The following is a 14,901-nucleotide window of genomic DNA, read 5'->3' as shown; positions in this document are numbered from 1 at the left end:
TTTTTCAGCTGGCCCTGGCTGTCCGTCTTTCAGTAGTTCGTCAAAATGTTTCATCCATCTTCCAAAATTTCTTTTTCTCCTGTTAAAACTTCCCTTCTTTGTTTTTCTATCTTATTGTTCTTCTGTTATATCCTTTCTTTACTCTTTTAATAGCTTCGTAGTATTTCCTTCTTTCATTTTGGCTTTCTAGTTGATTAATTTTCTCTAGCTCTTGTTTTATCATCTCTTTCTTCTACAAACTTTCTTCGCTTTTTCCCTTAATTCGATGTACTTCTCGTAGTTATTTCGTGTTTCTTTTTGCAACATCCTTCGTGTTTTATTTTTCTCTGCTATAATTTGCCTGCTTTCTTCATCAAACCATTCTTGATTCCTATTCGTTTTCTTCTCTCCTATGGCTTCTTCTGCTGCTTCTTTAATTATGTTTTCTAACCGTTGCCATTCATCATCTATACTTGTTTCCTGCTCTTTTTCGTCCAGTTCCTTTGAATTTTGCTTCCTATTACCTTCTGATATTCTTATGTTTTCTTCTCATCTTTTAGCCTGTCCGTGTCCCATTTTCTCTTATTTTGTTGCTGGATTTCTTGTACTCGACTAATCCTCTTCCGTAATTTAGCTTTGACCATGTAGTGGTCAGAATCGCAGTTTGGCCCTCTGTAACTTCTTACATTTATCGACGATGTGCGTCTTGCTGATATGAGAATGTGTTCAATTTGGTTTGTTTCCGTTGTACCAGGTACCTTCCACGTGCCTAGATGAATGATTTTGTGTGGGAACATTGTACTCTTAATTAGTAAGTGGCTTCTACTTGCGAATTGCCCTGGTAGTATCCCATTGTCCCTGCTTATATTGTGCAGTGTATGTTTCCCTGCCACGTTTTCCAAGAAATTTTTACCTACTTTGGCATTAAAGTTGACCAATACTATTAATGTGTCGTACTCCTGAGTTTTATTGCATTCCACTTCCAGTTTCTCGTAAAACCTATCTTTCTCTGCTTCTCCCTTTTCTTCCGTCGGCGCAAAAGCTGTGATAATGGTTATATTTCTGAATATTCCTTTTACTCCTATTTTGGCCATTCTGTCACTCACTGGTTCAAATGTTAATATGTTCCTCCTGATCTTCTTCGATATTATAAAGCCAGTTCCTAGTTGCCCTGTTCTTTCCTCTGGTCCGCTGTACATTATTACATACTCATGTTTCTCTATTTTTCCTGTCGCATGCCACCTGATTTTCTATAGCCCTAAGATATCCACTTTATATTTTAGCATTTCGTTCGCTACTTCCTGCATCTTGCCAGTCTCCAACATGGTTCAGACGTTCCATGTCGCTATGTTTATATCCTTTGTCCTTGTTTCGTGTTTTCTTCTTCTTTTCTTTTCTTTCTCATTTTTTGCCATGCCTGTTTTGATCTCTATAACATCCATCCGCATTCCGAGGCTGATGTGTTTGTTTCTTAATTACTAATTTTTTCCAGGGTGAAGTTGTTAGAATCACACCCAACCTTCTACCAGGAGGACCGGGATTTTATGTAAGGGTTTTTCTTCCCTTAGCTTTTGTAGATCTCTCTACTAACTACAAGACAGCAGTACTGGGTTGGTTTGCCCCAGATTCTCCCGGTACCCACATATCTGATGGGCGTTCTCGGTAGCGGTAGAACATCAGCTTAAGATTCGGAAGATGGTGTGATCGATCCCTCATGGGTAAATATTTCGACTGAAGAGTTTACCAAGATTCTTCCTCGGTATCACTATGGAAATTTTTATCGCCCTATTAACTCATTTCCATCCCCTGAGCCATGGATGTTTCAAAGCCTTAAAATAAATTCAAATGTAGTTAAAGTAACTCAACACTTCTATCCTGTAGTCAATGCTAAATTAATATTGTTAGTTTTGAGATTAGATTTGAAGGAGGGGTATTAATTAGTATATCCTGTTGAAAATCTAGGTCACCACTGATTTACTGTTCTGCATAATTCCTACAATGTAATTTTCTCAGAAATGCTTAATGCTTAATTTTCTCAGAAAGGCATATTTTGACAAAGAACAAATATAAATCTATGATATAAGTGGGTATGCACTGACTGGACTTATTAAATGGAATATTTGTAGACCAGCCCCACAAACTCCTGATATCTCCTTCAGTAGCAGTCTGTGTGGGAGGGGGCAAGAATTTAAGCAAGGGGGCCTGGCCCCCAGGCCCTTCCTTGGCCCCGCCACTGTTTAAAACACTGTTTCTAAACATATAATAGCTAGATATATAAGGAAAACATTTGTGAAAGTGCATTAGTAAACATTTAGTATGACCATAGTTATTGAAATATAAACTCGGTACAAAGTAATTTCGTGGTGGCTCAGTGGTAGAGCGCTCACTTTCGGTGCTTAGGGTCCCTGGTTCGATCCCAGCTTGCGCCGTATGGACTTTGTGGTGGATAAACACCGTGCTTGTGGGTTTTCTCGGGGTTCACCCGTTTCCTCCCACTTCCTTCATTACACCATTTCATTCATTTCTCATCATCACCGTCTCCTTTAGCCTAACCGGCATAATCGTGGGACGTAAAACTTAAAGATTTCATTTCATTTTTGAAAAAGCACAGACAGAACAAGGAAATTTCCAGTCTTGTGGTTGCATGCTGCTTTACCCTACAGATCATAATAAAAATATTCATGTACTCTGTGTCTAGTCTGGCCACGTACTCTGTTCCAAAATATTCATGTACTCTGTTCCTTAGAACGATTGTGGACTGAGTGAGATATCGTTTGTTTATTGCTGGACTTATGTTCTCTCCTTCACGTTCAAACTCAAACTACTTCTCGGCACAGGCATTACCGGGATGTGTGTGCAAAGCAGCGCCGACACCGACATTGCCGGAGCCGGTACAGGTTTTTCCGGCCGCATGTGCAAAGCAGGGCCGGTTCCGGTTCCGGCATTGTCGGTGACGGGGCCGACATTGCCGGGGACGTGTGCAAATGCTGTTATTCATAGTTTTATTACGTGTGATTAACATCATATTAAGACGTTGACTAATGATTGAATGATACGGTAGTCAAATCCTTAGTATGACGTTAATACACCTAAGAACGACTCTGAATATGGCCTATTGTGTCTAATTCTAAACTTTTTAGGTCTTATGCAGAGTCGTTTTGACGTATGATTAGCGTCATACTAAAAGACTGACTACTGCAGGAAACATATGTAAGTCGAACTCTTTAGTATGGGACTACTTACGAGTCAAAACGACTATGCTTAAAGCCCTTTGTGTCTAACTACACTGCTCCACAAAACTTAAGCAACCCGAGAGTACGTGGTATAAGCGACGTGTGGGGCCCATTCAGCACTGGTTAGTGGTATGCACATACACAGAGACGCGTCAGAGACACACAGGCAAGGCGAGCACACGTTCTATCGCATAAGCAGCACCGTTGCAAGCGCGGTGAACAAATTATGCCATGAGGCGTACACCACAGCCCAGTAGTGTCCGAGGCTCCAAGCATTGGGTTAGTGGTTCTTGTGTGGGGTACACACCTTGCAATGACTGATAGACGACATTTGAGTCACTTTGACCGCAGGCGAATAATTGGGCGGTTGGAATTGGGTCGATCACAAGTGGAAGTGGCGCAGGAATTCAACGTGAACAAAAGCGTTTTGTCAAGGTTGTGGAGTCGCTTCCAAAATGGAGGTGAAGTCAGTAGACGCCATGCAGGAGGCCGTCCGAAGAAGACGTCGGCCGTCGATGACGAATTTCTCACAATTTCTGCCAAACGTAACCGTCAAGAGTCACGCTCTCAACTGGCCAATGAGTTGTTACAGACTACAGAACAACGCGTGAGTCGTGAAACTGTTCGTCGTCGGCTCAACAGAGCAGGACTGTATGCAGGAAGGCCTGTGCTGTGTGCGCCATTGAAAGTGGAGCACAAACGTGCGCGTTACACATGGTGTCAGGAACATGTTGCATGGGGGAACACCAGTGTGCGCGTGTCATGTTCTCCGATGAGTCGAGATTCAGTTTGTCGTCTGATTCTGGTCGGACTTTAGTGTGGAGAAAGCCAGAAACACGCTATCATCCAAACTTCATTGCTGAACGGCCGTCTATGGCGGTGGTTCCATTATGGTGTGGGGTGGAATTATGCTGAATGGGAAAATGGACCTCCATATTGTGCAACATGGCACTTTGACAGCACAACGGTACCGGGATGAAATTCTGAATACACATGTGCGAAATTTCCGCGGAGCATTTGTCCCAGACTTCCTGTTCATGGATGACAATGCCCGCCCACACCGTGCACATCTTGTTTCCGACTATCTGGAGAGCGAAGACATTACGCGTATTGCATAACCTGCATATTCGCTGGACTTAAATCCCATCGAGCATGTGTGGGATGCTCTTGGACGGCGAATAGCGCAGCACAGTCCACCACCACGCACTCTCCCAGACCTGGGAACAGCTCTCCTCGAGGAGTGGCAACATCTGCCGCAAGACTTGATCAACACTCTAATTTGCAGCATGGAGGCCAGATGTCGTGCCTGTATAGCTGTTCGTGGTGATCACACGCCATATTGACTGCCTATGTCCTCGCTCAATCCAGTTTCACCTGTTGAGGTATTGTTGTGCTGAACTTTTTGGTCACTCTGTACATCCTAACTGTATTGTTCGTCTTCACTTGTGTTGCCTTGTGCATCTGGACCGTCGGTTTGTTCATTATACTTGGTGCAGTGATGGTGTCGTTTTATTTTCTGCCACTTTCTTCAAGTTGCTTAAGTTTTGAGGAGCGGTGTACTAAGCAATGAAAACTTTCTTGAGATTCACTGCTTGTTTCACGATGCTTCGTATTTTTGAGGCAAAAAGAGGGAAAACATAAAATAAGAAATCTTGTATATTACCGACCTAACAAAAAAAATTAAAAAACATTTACATTGCAGGGAATAAAATGCTTATTTCTATCGTCTTATGTATAATACAATGATACTTAAAAATACATGAATCGTAAAATAACTTTTAGATGGGATACAATATTTTATTTATATAATTAATGCACATGTATATTAGAAAGACAATGCAACATTTTACAATATCTCATTTGACATCAGGTTTTGTTTTCTATAAATAACGTCTTACATTTAAAAGTTACATTTTAATACGTGGGTTTTATTTGCTGTCACAAACATTGACAATTTAGCTTTTTTTCATCAAATCATTTTAGTTGGAAGTTAATATTACAAAGGTTCTAATGAACTATTGCTCTTGTTAACAATAGAGGAAACAAACAAAGGCATTATATGTTAACATTCATATATCGGTTAGATGGAACTTCTTCGGTATTCCCCGTACAGCATCACTTGCCAAGTAAGCCTGTAAAAACAATTCAATATTTATTATCAATGATTCTTGGTTAAAAATAACCTTTGTATTTTATATTACCTGTTTACGAACACACTAAGCTTCTTGTTATATAAGATGAAAACAAAATGATAAAGCAAATCTTCAACTCAAATTATATGGCATCTATGCAACGTGTTCGAGAATATTTACAACACCAGTAATTCCTTTGTTTGTTATGTAATTGTTTTAGTTATTGTTGATGTTTATATTTGTGCATGATTCTTAAGATCAGTAAGTGCACTGTAAACAAATTAATTACTAACTACAGTCCGTTTGATACAACTTGTCCTTTCTGACACTTGCTTTCCTCTGTTTTTCCTTCCTACACGTAGTCATAACAATCAAATAAGAAGAACTGTTTCTATGGCAACACAAGTTCAGCCAATTATAGTTGCTCATTTCTCTCGCGCTGTAATGGTAAACATTCCACTCTTTTAGCATGTTGTCAATTTGAATATAAACAAATGCACATTGTTATAGTCAAATGTTAACTTGAGTAGTAGACCTGCTGGGTATTGAGAGCATTCTTTTTAGTTCTCTTTTCTGTCATTTAATTTTATAATACTGGGGTTTACATGCAGTAAATAATTTCGTGTTTCAATATCCGACGCAAAAGCTGGCACCGCAGCATTGAGCATCACGTGCGCGCAGCGAGCTGTCAAAAAGGACAAGTAGTATCAATTGTATCAGTATATGAGTGGACTATCGTTATGAAAAACTTCTACAATATTATATAGCAACCTATACATATGAGAATTTTTTTCGTAAGTCCAAAAGACAAAATATTATATAGCAACCTATACACATGAGAAATTTTTTCGTAGGTCCAAAAGACAAAATATTATATAGCAACCTATACACATGAGAAATCTTTTCGTAAGTCCAAAAGACAAAATATTATATAGCAACCTATACACATGAGAAATTTTTTCGTAAGTCCAAAAGACAAAATATTATATAGCAACCTATACACATGAGAATTTTTTTCGTAAGTCCAAAAGACAAAATAATATATAGCAACCTATACACATGAGAATTTTTTTCGCAAGTTCAAAAGACAAATTAATTAGAAAACTTGAAGTTCAGGTTTTCGAAGGATTCTAGAAAGGTGACAATTCGTACCTTATATAGTGAAAAATGATCTCTTCTCAGGTAATATTGGAATCAATCCTTGACCGTTCTGCCATTGGAAATAGTGAATATTCTAGTGGTTACCTAAACATTTACTATCACAATATTCCAAGCCTTTCTAACAGACGATTATAATGTTTGACTTTCAAAGCAGCATTCTGGGAGATGTGGATAAACAACAATTTTCCAGACAATATTATACTCACACAATTAAATAAAACCCATTAGGCAATACGTTACCCTTCCCCGAATTAAATTCTCACGAATCCATACTTAAATCACTTTCCCTATAGTCAACACATTTTTAAATCGCGATATTGCTTCAGGAAAGAAAGATAGATTCCATTTCACGATATAGCTTTCTTGAAACAATAGACACCACATCCTACAGAAAAATAAAACTAGAAAAAATCACAGTTCTATCCATGGAGTTAATTTTAAAACAGTAGACCAGGCCTGCCCATGAATTGGCTCCCGGAGCCGAAGCGTGAGCGACAACGAGCGAAGATAAGAACAGGTGAGCACAGGTGTTGGTAGCTCCGCCCCTTCCACTGCATCCGATAAGTGTTGCCAACCACACATGATGGTAAAAAACCTACGGCCAAGCCTGGTCACAAATTTGCACGATGTTGAAGCATTGAGCAGACGCAAGCGTGAAATGTGCAGGTGTGCTCTCCCCCTCCCCATTTCGAAAGCAGTGACGCGAAAACACTGCAGGAAATAAAATTGGTACGTTTTTTGATCTAGGAAGACGCATGATAGAGGTTACAGTTAGCGTTGAAGTAACTAACAAATGAAAAAGAAAGAAAGAAAGAAAGAAACGAATATTAAACATGTCAGCTTACAGACGTAAAAACGACTGCAAAAATCGGAAACGAATTGTTTCAGGCCTTTTTTTAGCTTGCTTACACAATTCGTGACATTGCATTACATTAGCACTTGGTCTGTAACTTGTCACTCGCTTCACGTTTGCTAAGTTGTGAACGCCTTTCGTTGCTAGATTGATAGCAGAACGACGGGAGGTTGAAAATAATAATAATAATAATAATAATAATAATAATAATAATAATAATAATAATAATAATAATAATAATAATAATAATAATAATAATAATAATAATGCGTATTATAATTATAATTATAATTATAATAATAATAATAATAATAATAATTATTATTATTATTATTATTATTATTATTATTATTAATAATAGTAGTAGTAGTAGTAGTAGTAGTAGTATTCGGACCAAAGACGGATGAAAATGGGGATTTGAGGAAATTCATAACGAGGAATTGCATAGTTTATACCGCTCACTTAACATTGTTAGGGTCATTAAGTGTAGAAGGCTCAGGTGGCCATTCCGTGTAGCCAGAATGGAAGAAATTAGAAATGCTTTCATAATTTTAACTGAAAACCCAATTGGAAGAAGACCACTAGGAAGACCTAGACGTAGATGGGAAGACAATATTAAGATGGATCTTTCAGAAATAAGAGTACAGAGTAGAAACTGGATCCAGTTGGCTAAGGACAGAAGTTAGTGGAAATATGTTGTAACCGCCGCATTGAACCTTCGGGTTCCATAGGCCATAGAGTTAGTTAGATATTATTATCTAAAAGAAATGTTCAAATGTTGTTAAGAGACAATTACACAGAAGAACTGAGTTCCGACCAAACACTAATTTGCCGGAAGGAAATCCCAGTGCAGTTCAGCCCACTTTAAGCGTTATCCGTGCAATCCACGTTTCATGTTCAAGACATTGGGAATAATTGTTCGTATCATTCAGTTGGAACGTTCCCTTCCAAGTTTACGCTATTACAGTAGGCCTACAACATCGTGACTTTCAAAACCAGTCAGTAACTATCGAAGAAAGACAAGCATGTAGCTTCAGTCGTTGATATGATTTAACATTCTTTTTCACTTTTAACAAGCCACCGGCAAGCAACCAGCCAGGGACAATATATTTTTCCTTATTAAAAAGACACTCCTTGTTAAAAAAAAAAAAAAAAACTAATGGTACCCACTAATGGTCACTCTTAAAAATGGAAAATCTCTTTGGCTCTCTTAATATTTTGTTTGATTCTTTGCGATCAAAGTAACATTAAAAGTGGAAAAAATGAAATGAAATCTTTGGGTTTTACGTCCCACGGTTATACCGGTTAGGCTAAAGGAGACGGTGATGATGAGTAATGAATGAAATGATAGAATGAAGAAAGTGGGAGGAAATGGGAAAACCCCGAGAAAACCCACGCATACGGTGTTTGTCCACCGCAAAGTTCACTTGGCGGGGGCTGGGATCGAACCCGGGACCCCAAGCACCAGATGTGAACGTTCTACCACTGAGCCACCGCGGCCCCACTTTAAAAGTGGAGTAAGAAATACTATTCTTCCTATTGATAGTGTAATAGTGGCTTCTAATCTCCACAACCAACCCCTTGCTAAGCCTATTCGTACACACATACATGCATAAGCTAATTTTCTGGAGATAATACTTAGATAATTACAAACAAGTGCTACAGTATTTTTTTTCGTATCAACAGATTATCTCTTTTCCTAAAAAGCGAAACAACATACCCACACTCGGATTAAGAACTTGATAATATATATATATTGAAAACTGGTTTTCCATTGGGCAAACTGGCAAATTTTTATAAATGTAAGCGATGGTTTGGTTCCACCACATCCTTCTTTAACAAAAGGAAAGAAAAAAGAAGAAAAGGAACGTACATAGTTTATCATTTGATTGCTGTTACCAGTTTGTGTTGTCTATAGTTAACGGTTACCACATTGTAAAAAACACTATACACTAAATGGCAATCAGTTACCATACATACTTTTTTTTTATTTGGTAAGCTAGTGATTACCGCCAAGGTTGACAACACTTCCGCTCCTCTAAGGACAAAACCCGAAGATTCACGAAGCACGAACAATGGTATTTGCTCGTAGAATGCTCGTGAGCGTTCACGAGGAGATTTTCCACTATCTGCTCGCCGTGGCCAGGGCTGCAGTAGACCATAAATGATTTTTATCAACTCTAAAGAAAAGTTTACTACATTTAAATAATTTTCGTATCTAAATTATTTCCCCAAAAATTCCCATTCGTTCTCTCGCATCTGAAAACGGTAGATTCATTTTATTCGATGGAAATACTTAGAAAAATCGGTAGCCGCTTCCGTTCTCGCCGTCATGAATTTAATTTCGGTCTTAAATAGCTTCCTCTTAATTCGAAACCTAGCAAAACGCTCCCTCGTGTCAGAAATCGGAAAACTTGCTTCATTTCATGAAAATTGTTACGCAAAATCAGCCAATTCGTCTGTAATTTACTGTCACTATTTTTTAACTTCTACCCTTCTCTTTCTCCGATATTGAATTGGTTCAAGTAAATGATCGGTTCCTATTCATCGAAATGTAAGATCTAAGATACCAAATTTCGTATAGTTTTATCTGACGGTTCATAAATTTCATTCGAGGAGCTAGATGAAACATAACTGATAGAAAACAATTCCTCTTTCTTCCTGCGAGATAAAATTTCCGAAATCCGAATAAGTATATGAGATGCTCTATTTTGTATGAAAGCCCTTATACCAAATTTTGTGCCGACAGTGCAAAAGTGACAAGTAAAATTCCTCCCTTGCCAAATCATGGGACGCTAAGATTACATTTCAATTTTCCCTTTCCTCTACTCTCTCTTCCTTTAGGTCTCTTTTATGTATATTGGCACCTCGTAAATGATACATTCGTGTTCTTTGAAATAGAAAGTCCTCATTAATGCTTTCATGTTCACAGTTTATAAAAATCAAGTAATAACTGCAAACTTTTCTTTCCTCCTCTACAGTGAAATTTGTTTGTATAGGTAAATGAGATATTAGTATATTGTGTAAGTAAATTTCGTGGCCTGTGTATATATGGTTAGGAAGACAAAAATATCTTGAATAACGTGGGTTTTGGTCTAACACGGTTCTTATTATCTATATATAAAATTGAAAGTCACTATGTTTGTGACTTCATGCTTCTTAAAGCACACGACCGATCTCGATCAAATTTTCATCATAGATGAGGTTCGGGCCTGGGATGGGTTTTATCATCTCATTTTGACGTTGCAACTTGGGGAGGGAGAGATATTTAAAAAATGATCGAAAATGACCGATATTAGTGTCGAATTATTAGTTTTCGGGATCGCTGAGATGAACAATGACACTTCTGATGGCGTTTAAATCCAAATTCAGCTCTGTAACTTGGGGGAGGATATATATATATATATATATATATATATATATATATATATATATATATACAGTGGCGGATCCAGGATATTATCAAGGGAGGGGCTAAACCATAGTTTGCCGTTTTATCCAGTGTAAAGCAGGATTGAAGCTCATTTTATCCAGTGTAAACCTGAGCGTCAAGGGGGGGGGACTATAACCTCTATAGACCCCTTGGATCCTCCACTGTGTATATATATATATATATATATATATATATATATATATATATCCTCCCCCAAGTTACAGAGCTGAATATATATGATTGATTGAAAATGACCGTGGAGATATATATTCGGTCCACGGTACAATGACCGTGTAGAATTAATAGTGTAGAGTCCATAGTTTTTGAGGTCGCTGAGACGAACAGTGACACTTCCGATGCCGATTAAATCCAAATTTATCCCAAAATGAAATGTATTATCTTCGTGTGAAGAACGAGTTACATATATTTACGAATAAGCAATATTTTGGTAGTTTATTTGTTTACAAAATAACCAAATAAAAGTAATAAATAGCATGTAATGCACATATAAATAGAAATAATGTATAAGTCCAATCGAGCATTGACTTGTGATAGTACGGTTTCCTTTCACATTCTCATTCCACCAAGTACTTTTATAATAATTCTCTTTCATTAATCTTTTAGCATACAGGGCAAAGCAATGGAATGTAAAACAGAAAAACGCCATTTTTCATTTATAACTGAAGAAATTCCTTTTAGAAGTTTATTATTTAGTGTTGTTTAACTTCTTTGTAATCTTAATACTTTGTGATAAACGATTTCAATATAAATTCATTGTAACATGACGATAATTAATTATTTATATAAACATATTTGGAGGTGAACGCGTAATTATAAAGGAAGACAAAACTCAATGAAATACTTGATTACATCAAAATGAGACAAAACAAAACTACATACTTATCACGTAAATTAGGAGCTAGATAAGGAAATATCATTGTCTTATCAAATATAACAGGTAAAAGAAAAACAAATTTAAATTTATGGCATATCACACAATTAAGAGGCATAAAGTGCCCAGAAATTTGTTTTCTTTGCATTTTTAACAGACCAATTTTACAACCTTTAGAAACTGAACAAGATGAATACTCTGAATGACAGCTATAATAAAACAGTAAAACAAGATAGGTCAAATTCAGACAGAGACACATCTAACAGTCTCTCCGGAACCCAATCCCGTGCAAGAACAATATTTGCTTTTTTATACTTTTAATTTTTACAGAAACAAGGTTATCAAAATATGTACTCTTGATCATTATTGTATTGACATTTTGTTCTGAACATTTGTAGTTAGTTTGTTTTTCATTTTTAAAAGAACGTTTAATTTTTAATCACTGTTTATCATACAAGAGAATATCGTTTTACAGTGTGAAGCTAAGACTTCCAAACTATACAAATTCAATATCAAAAAGCCATTATTCACTTTCTCTTATTATTTTTGTTCTATGGCGGTAAAGGTTGAAACCAGGTTTGAATTAAGGGCTAAGGGAAAAAGAGGAACCTATTCTTGGGACACTGAATTAATTGCGAAAAGCCACTTCTAGAAATCTTTCATCAATTTTGTTGTACATAAATTAGTATTGAAACCGGGAATAGTAGTAAATTTGAACCACTTCTGGTTTTGGTAGAGTGTTGTGGATAGTCATGGTATGTTGTTTTGAAACGCTGAATTGTTGACAAAAAAGCATCTCGCTACCTATTACCATGTTTATTGTATGGCGATAAACGTTGAAACCAGAAATGGATAATGTTAACCACTTCAGGTTTGAATATAGCTTCAACAGAGGAGATAGAGTAGAGAGTTAACGAATGAGATAGAATCTATCCTTGAGACCTTGAATCGATTACAGAAAACTGCATCTCGATATCTCTTACCGTTTTTGTTCTGATACTTGGAATGCTTTCATAAATACTGAAATCTGACGTAGACAGATAAGAACTCACGGAATTACAAAAGTTTTTAAATTTGTTTTTCTGTCTACACTAAAACTGCAGTTTTTAAATATACATTTTTTCAATGATTACATTTCACAACTTCCAAATGCTATTTGATAATATTTCACTACGTATGATATAATTTCAAAAATTTTAAACCTGACATTTTATTCAATAGCCTCTCTGAAACCTAATCCCATAAACAGTCACCATTTAATTTTTAGACTATCAATAGTTACAAATACAAGGTTATCAAAATGTGTGTCTTGTTCAATAGTTGTGCTTAATTTTTCTTTCTTATGAGTGCTTGTAATAACTCTTACTTATTTAAAAAATAGTTTTTTAACCATTGTTTATCACAAAAATGATGTATGCTTTTGTCATGCTTTCACAAATACTGAATTACCACGTACACAGATTAGCACTCACAGAATTACAGTACAACAGTTTAAAATTTGTTTCTCTGTCTACTCTAGAACTTGAATTTTTATTATACAACAAAAAATGTAAAATTTAAATTTTAAAAGAAACATTACAATAATGCCTCTCGAACAACACAGTATTTCATAGTGGGAATAGTGTCTTGGAACAAGTTAATCGAAATATGCAAGGTATTTCTGTACTAGTAATAGGAAGTTTTCTGTCTTCTCTTTGGGCTGAAGTTTGAGAACTTCGATAACATATGAACTTACTTTAAATGAAGTTTTGTCACTAGATAAACAGTAATAGCAGTTCGGAAAATAAACCTTGCATGAAAACACGGTTTAAGAAATACTTTTTATATATAATAAGACTTTTTTACCTTCTAGTTCCTCTGCGAGGTTTATTTCTGATTATTTAATGAAATATATGTAAGCAGAGACATTTAAAGAACAATATACATTTGGAGGATCTAAAGACTTCCGAAAGGATAGGAAAGTGAATTTTCAAAGTAAGTTGTAGGTCTAACCAGGAATGGATCCCAACTGTAAAATGGGTTTTGCATTATCTGAAAAACAAAAAAGGCTCCGCAACTGTAATATTTTCCAAAATGTTAGCTGATAACGGGCATAAATAATGAAGTTGTGACACATTACAGATTTCCAGAAACTGCACCCAGACAATGACAAAATTTTAAGATAAATTAAAATAACTTCAGATATATCCAAGAAATCTACAAGAAATTTTAGTAGCATTATACACACTATAGAGGCTATCAAAAGGCATTATTGTCAATGCTGTGCGTAATCTAGTGTTATCAACTCTGTATACACTCTTTTATTTTCAAATAGTATCACGTCATGTTATCAGATTTAGATTATATAATGATGAACAAAAATATATGTTTAATACGTAGCAGTGTTGCAAACTTTAAGAGATGTTTGAAAAGATTCATTGCAAGAGTTTTGATACATAGATTACTAAATGCACAAGAATAAGCAATAGTTTCTGAAGAAAGTAGTTCCAGTGAGGACAAAAACTGTTGAAAAGCAAAAAAAAAAAAAAAAAAAAAAAAAATGTATGCTGAGCGGAATATTTCCAAATTAACAGAAGACATTTATCATATAAAAATATTTCAAGCATAAAAACCTATAATTTCACGGTGAATTAAACAATATACTTATCAAAGGTCAGACCAGGAGGAGAAAGTGACATGAAAATCACTAAAATGAACAACGCTTACCAATTTTCGCAGTGGTTTTGTGGTTAGTATATCGAATCCCCACGCCGAAGTTTAGAGTTCAACTCAACTATCTTTTTTTATAACTTATGTTTGTTTTTTCATTCAGAAAATCATTGCAGAACAGTAGGAAACGCAATACATATTGTCAAATACTAACATGAAATAAATACTGACAAAGTAATGGATTTGCTATTTTATTATATAAATAATGGTTATGCTGGAGAATCATTGCTACATTTTTTATCCATACAATAAAAAAATATAGTTTCCGATCAAAGTAGTTCAGAAGAGGATTATCCTAACTGTAAGTGCGAAAATATGTCGGCTGATAAGCAGTGGTATCAGAGTATAAAATTATATTTCAGTAACTTTCTAAAGGACTCCGATCTGATTCATTCCGATCAAGAATCAAGGCTGGATCAATGCGTCTCTTAAAATTACTCTTAAAATTTCTAGTGCGGTTAAGTATTATAAATATATTCTTGTTCACCGTTATCTAGTCATCTTTTTTG

General features: G+C 36.0%; 2 protein-coding genes across 2 annotated transcripts in view; both read right to left on the bottom strand.

The window, feature by feature from the left end:
- Nucleotides 1-515: 515 nt before the first annotated feature.
- Nucleotides 516-1,178, bottom strand: LOC145692405 (protein CFDP2-like). The gene has a single exon (XM_081767711.1). It carries the CDS (start codon nucleotides 1,176-1,178, stop codon nucleotides 516-518), a length of 663 nt encoding a protein of 220 aa, XP_081623837.1.
- A 3,987-nt stretch (nucleotides 1,179-5,165) lies between these two features.
- LOC145693401 (ATP-binding cassette subfamily C member 4-like) overlaps nucleotides 5,166-14,901 on the bottom strand; it is a 28,621-nt gene continuing 18,885 nt past the window's right edge. Inside the window, exon 5 of the mRNA XM_081769369.1 lies at nucleotides 5,166-5,344. Within this exon, the coding sequence (XP_081625495.1) occupies nucleotides 5,282-5,344 (63 nt within the window). The 3' untranslated portion in view covers nucleotides 5,166-5,281. The remainder of the gene's footprint in view (nucleotides 5,345-14,901) is intronic.

The sequence above is a fragment of the Thermobia domestica genome, chromosome 8, assembly GCF_964235325.1.
Source record: "Thermobia domestica chromosome 8, izTheDome1.hap1.1, whole genome shotgun sequence".
In the NCBI taxonomy this organism is placed as follows: domain Eukaryota; kingdom Metazoa; phylum Arthropoda; class Insecta; order Zygentoma; family Lepismatidae; genus Thermobia; species Thermobia domestica.
Note: the sequence above shows the minus strand (reverse complement) of the source record. Positions and strands in the feature narration are given on the sequence as shown.

Coding starts and splice junctions, on each gene's coding strand:
- LOC145692405 (XM_081767711.1), bottom strand. CDS start 1,178: ATGTACAGCGGACCAGAGGAAAGAACAGGGCAACTAGGAACTGGCTTT.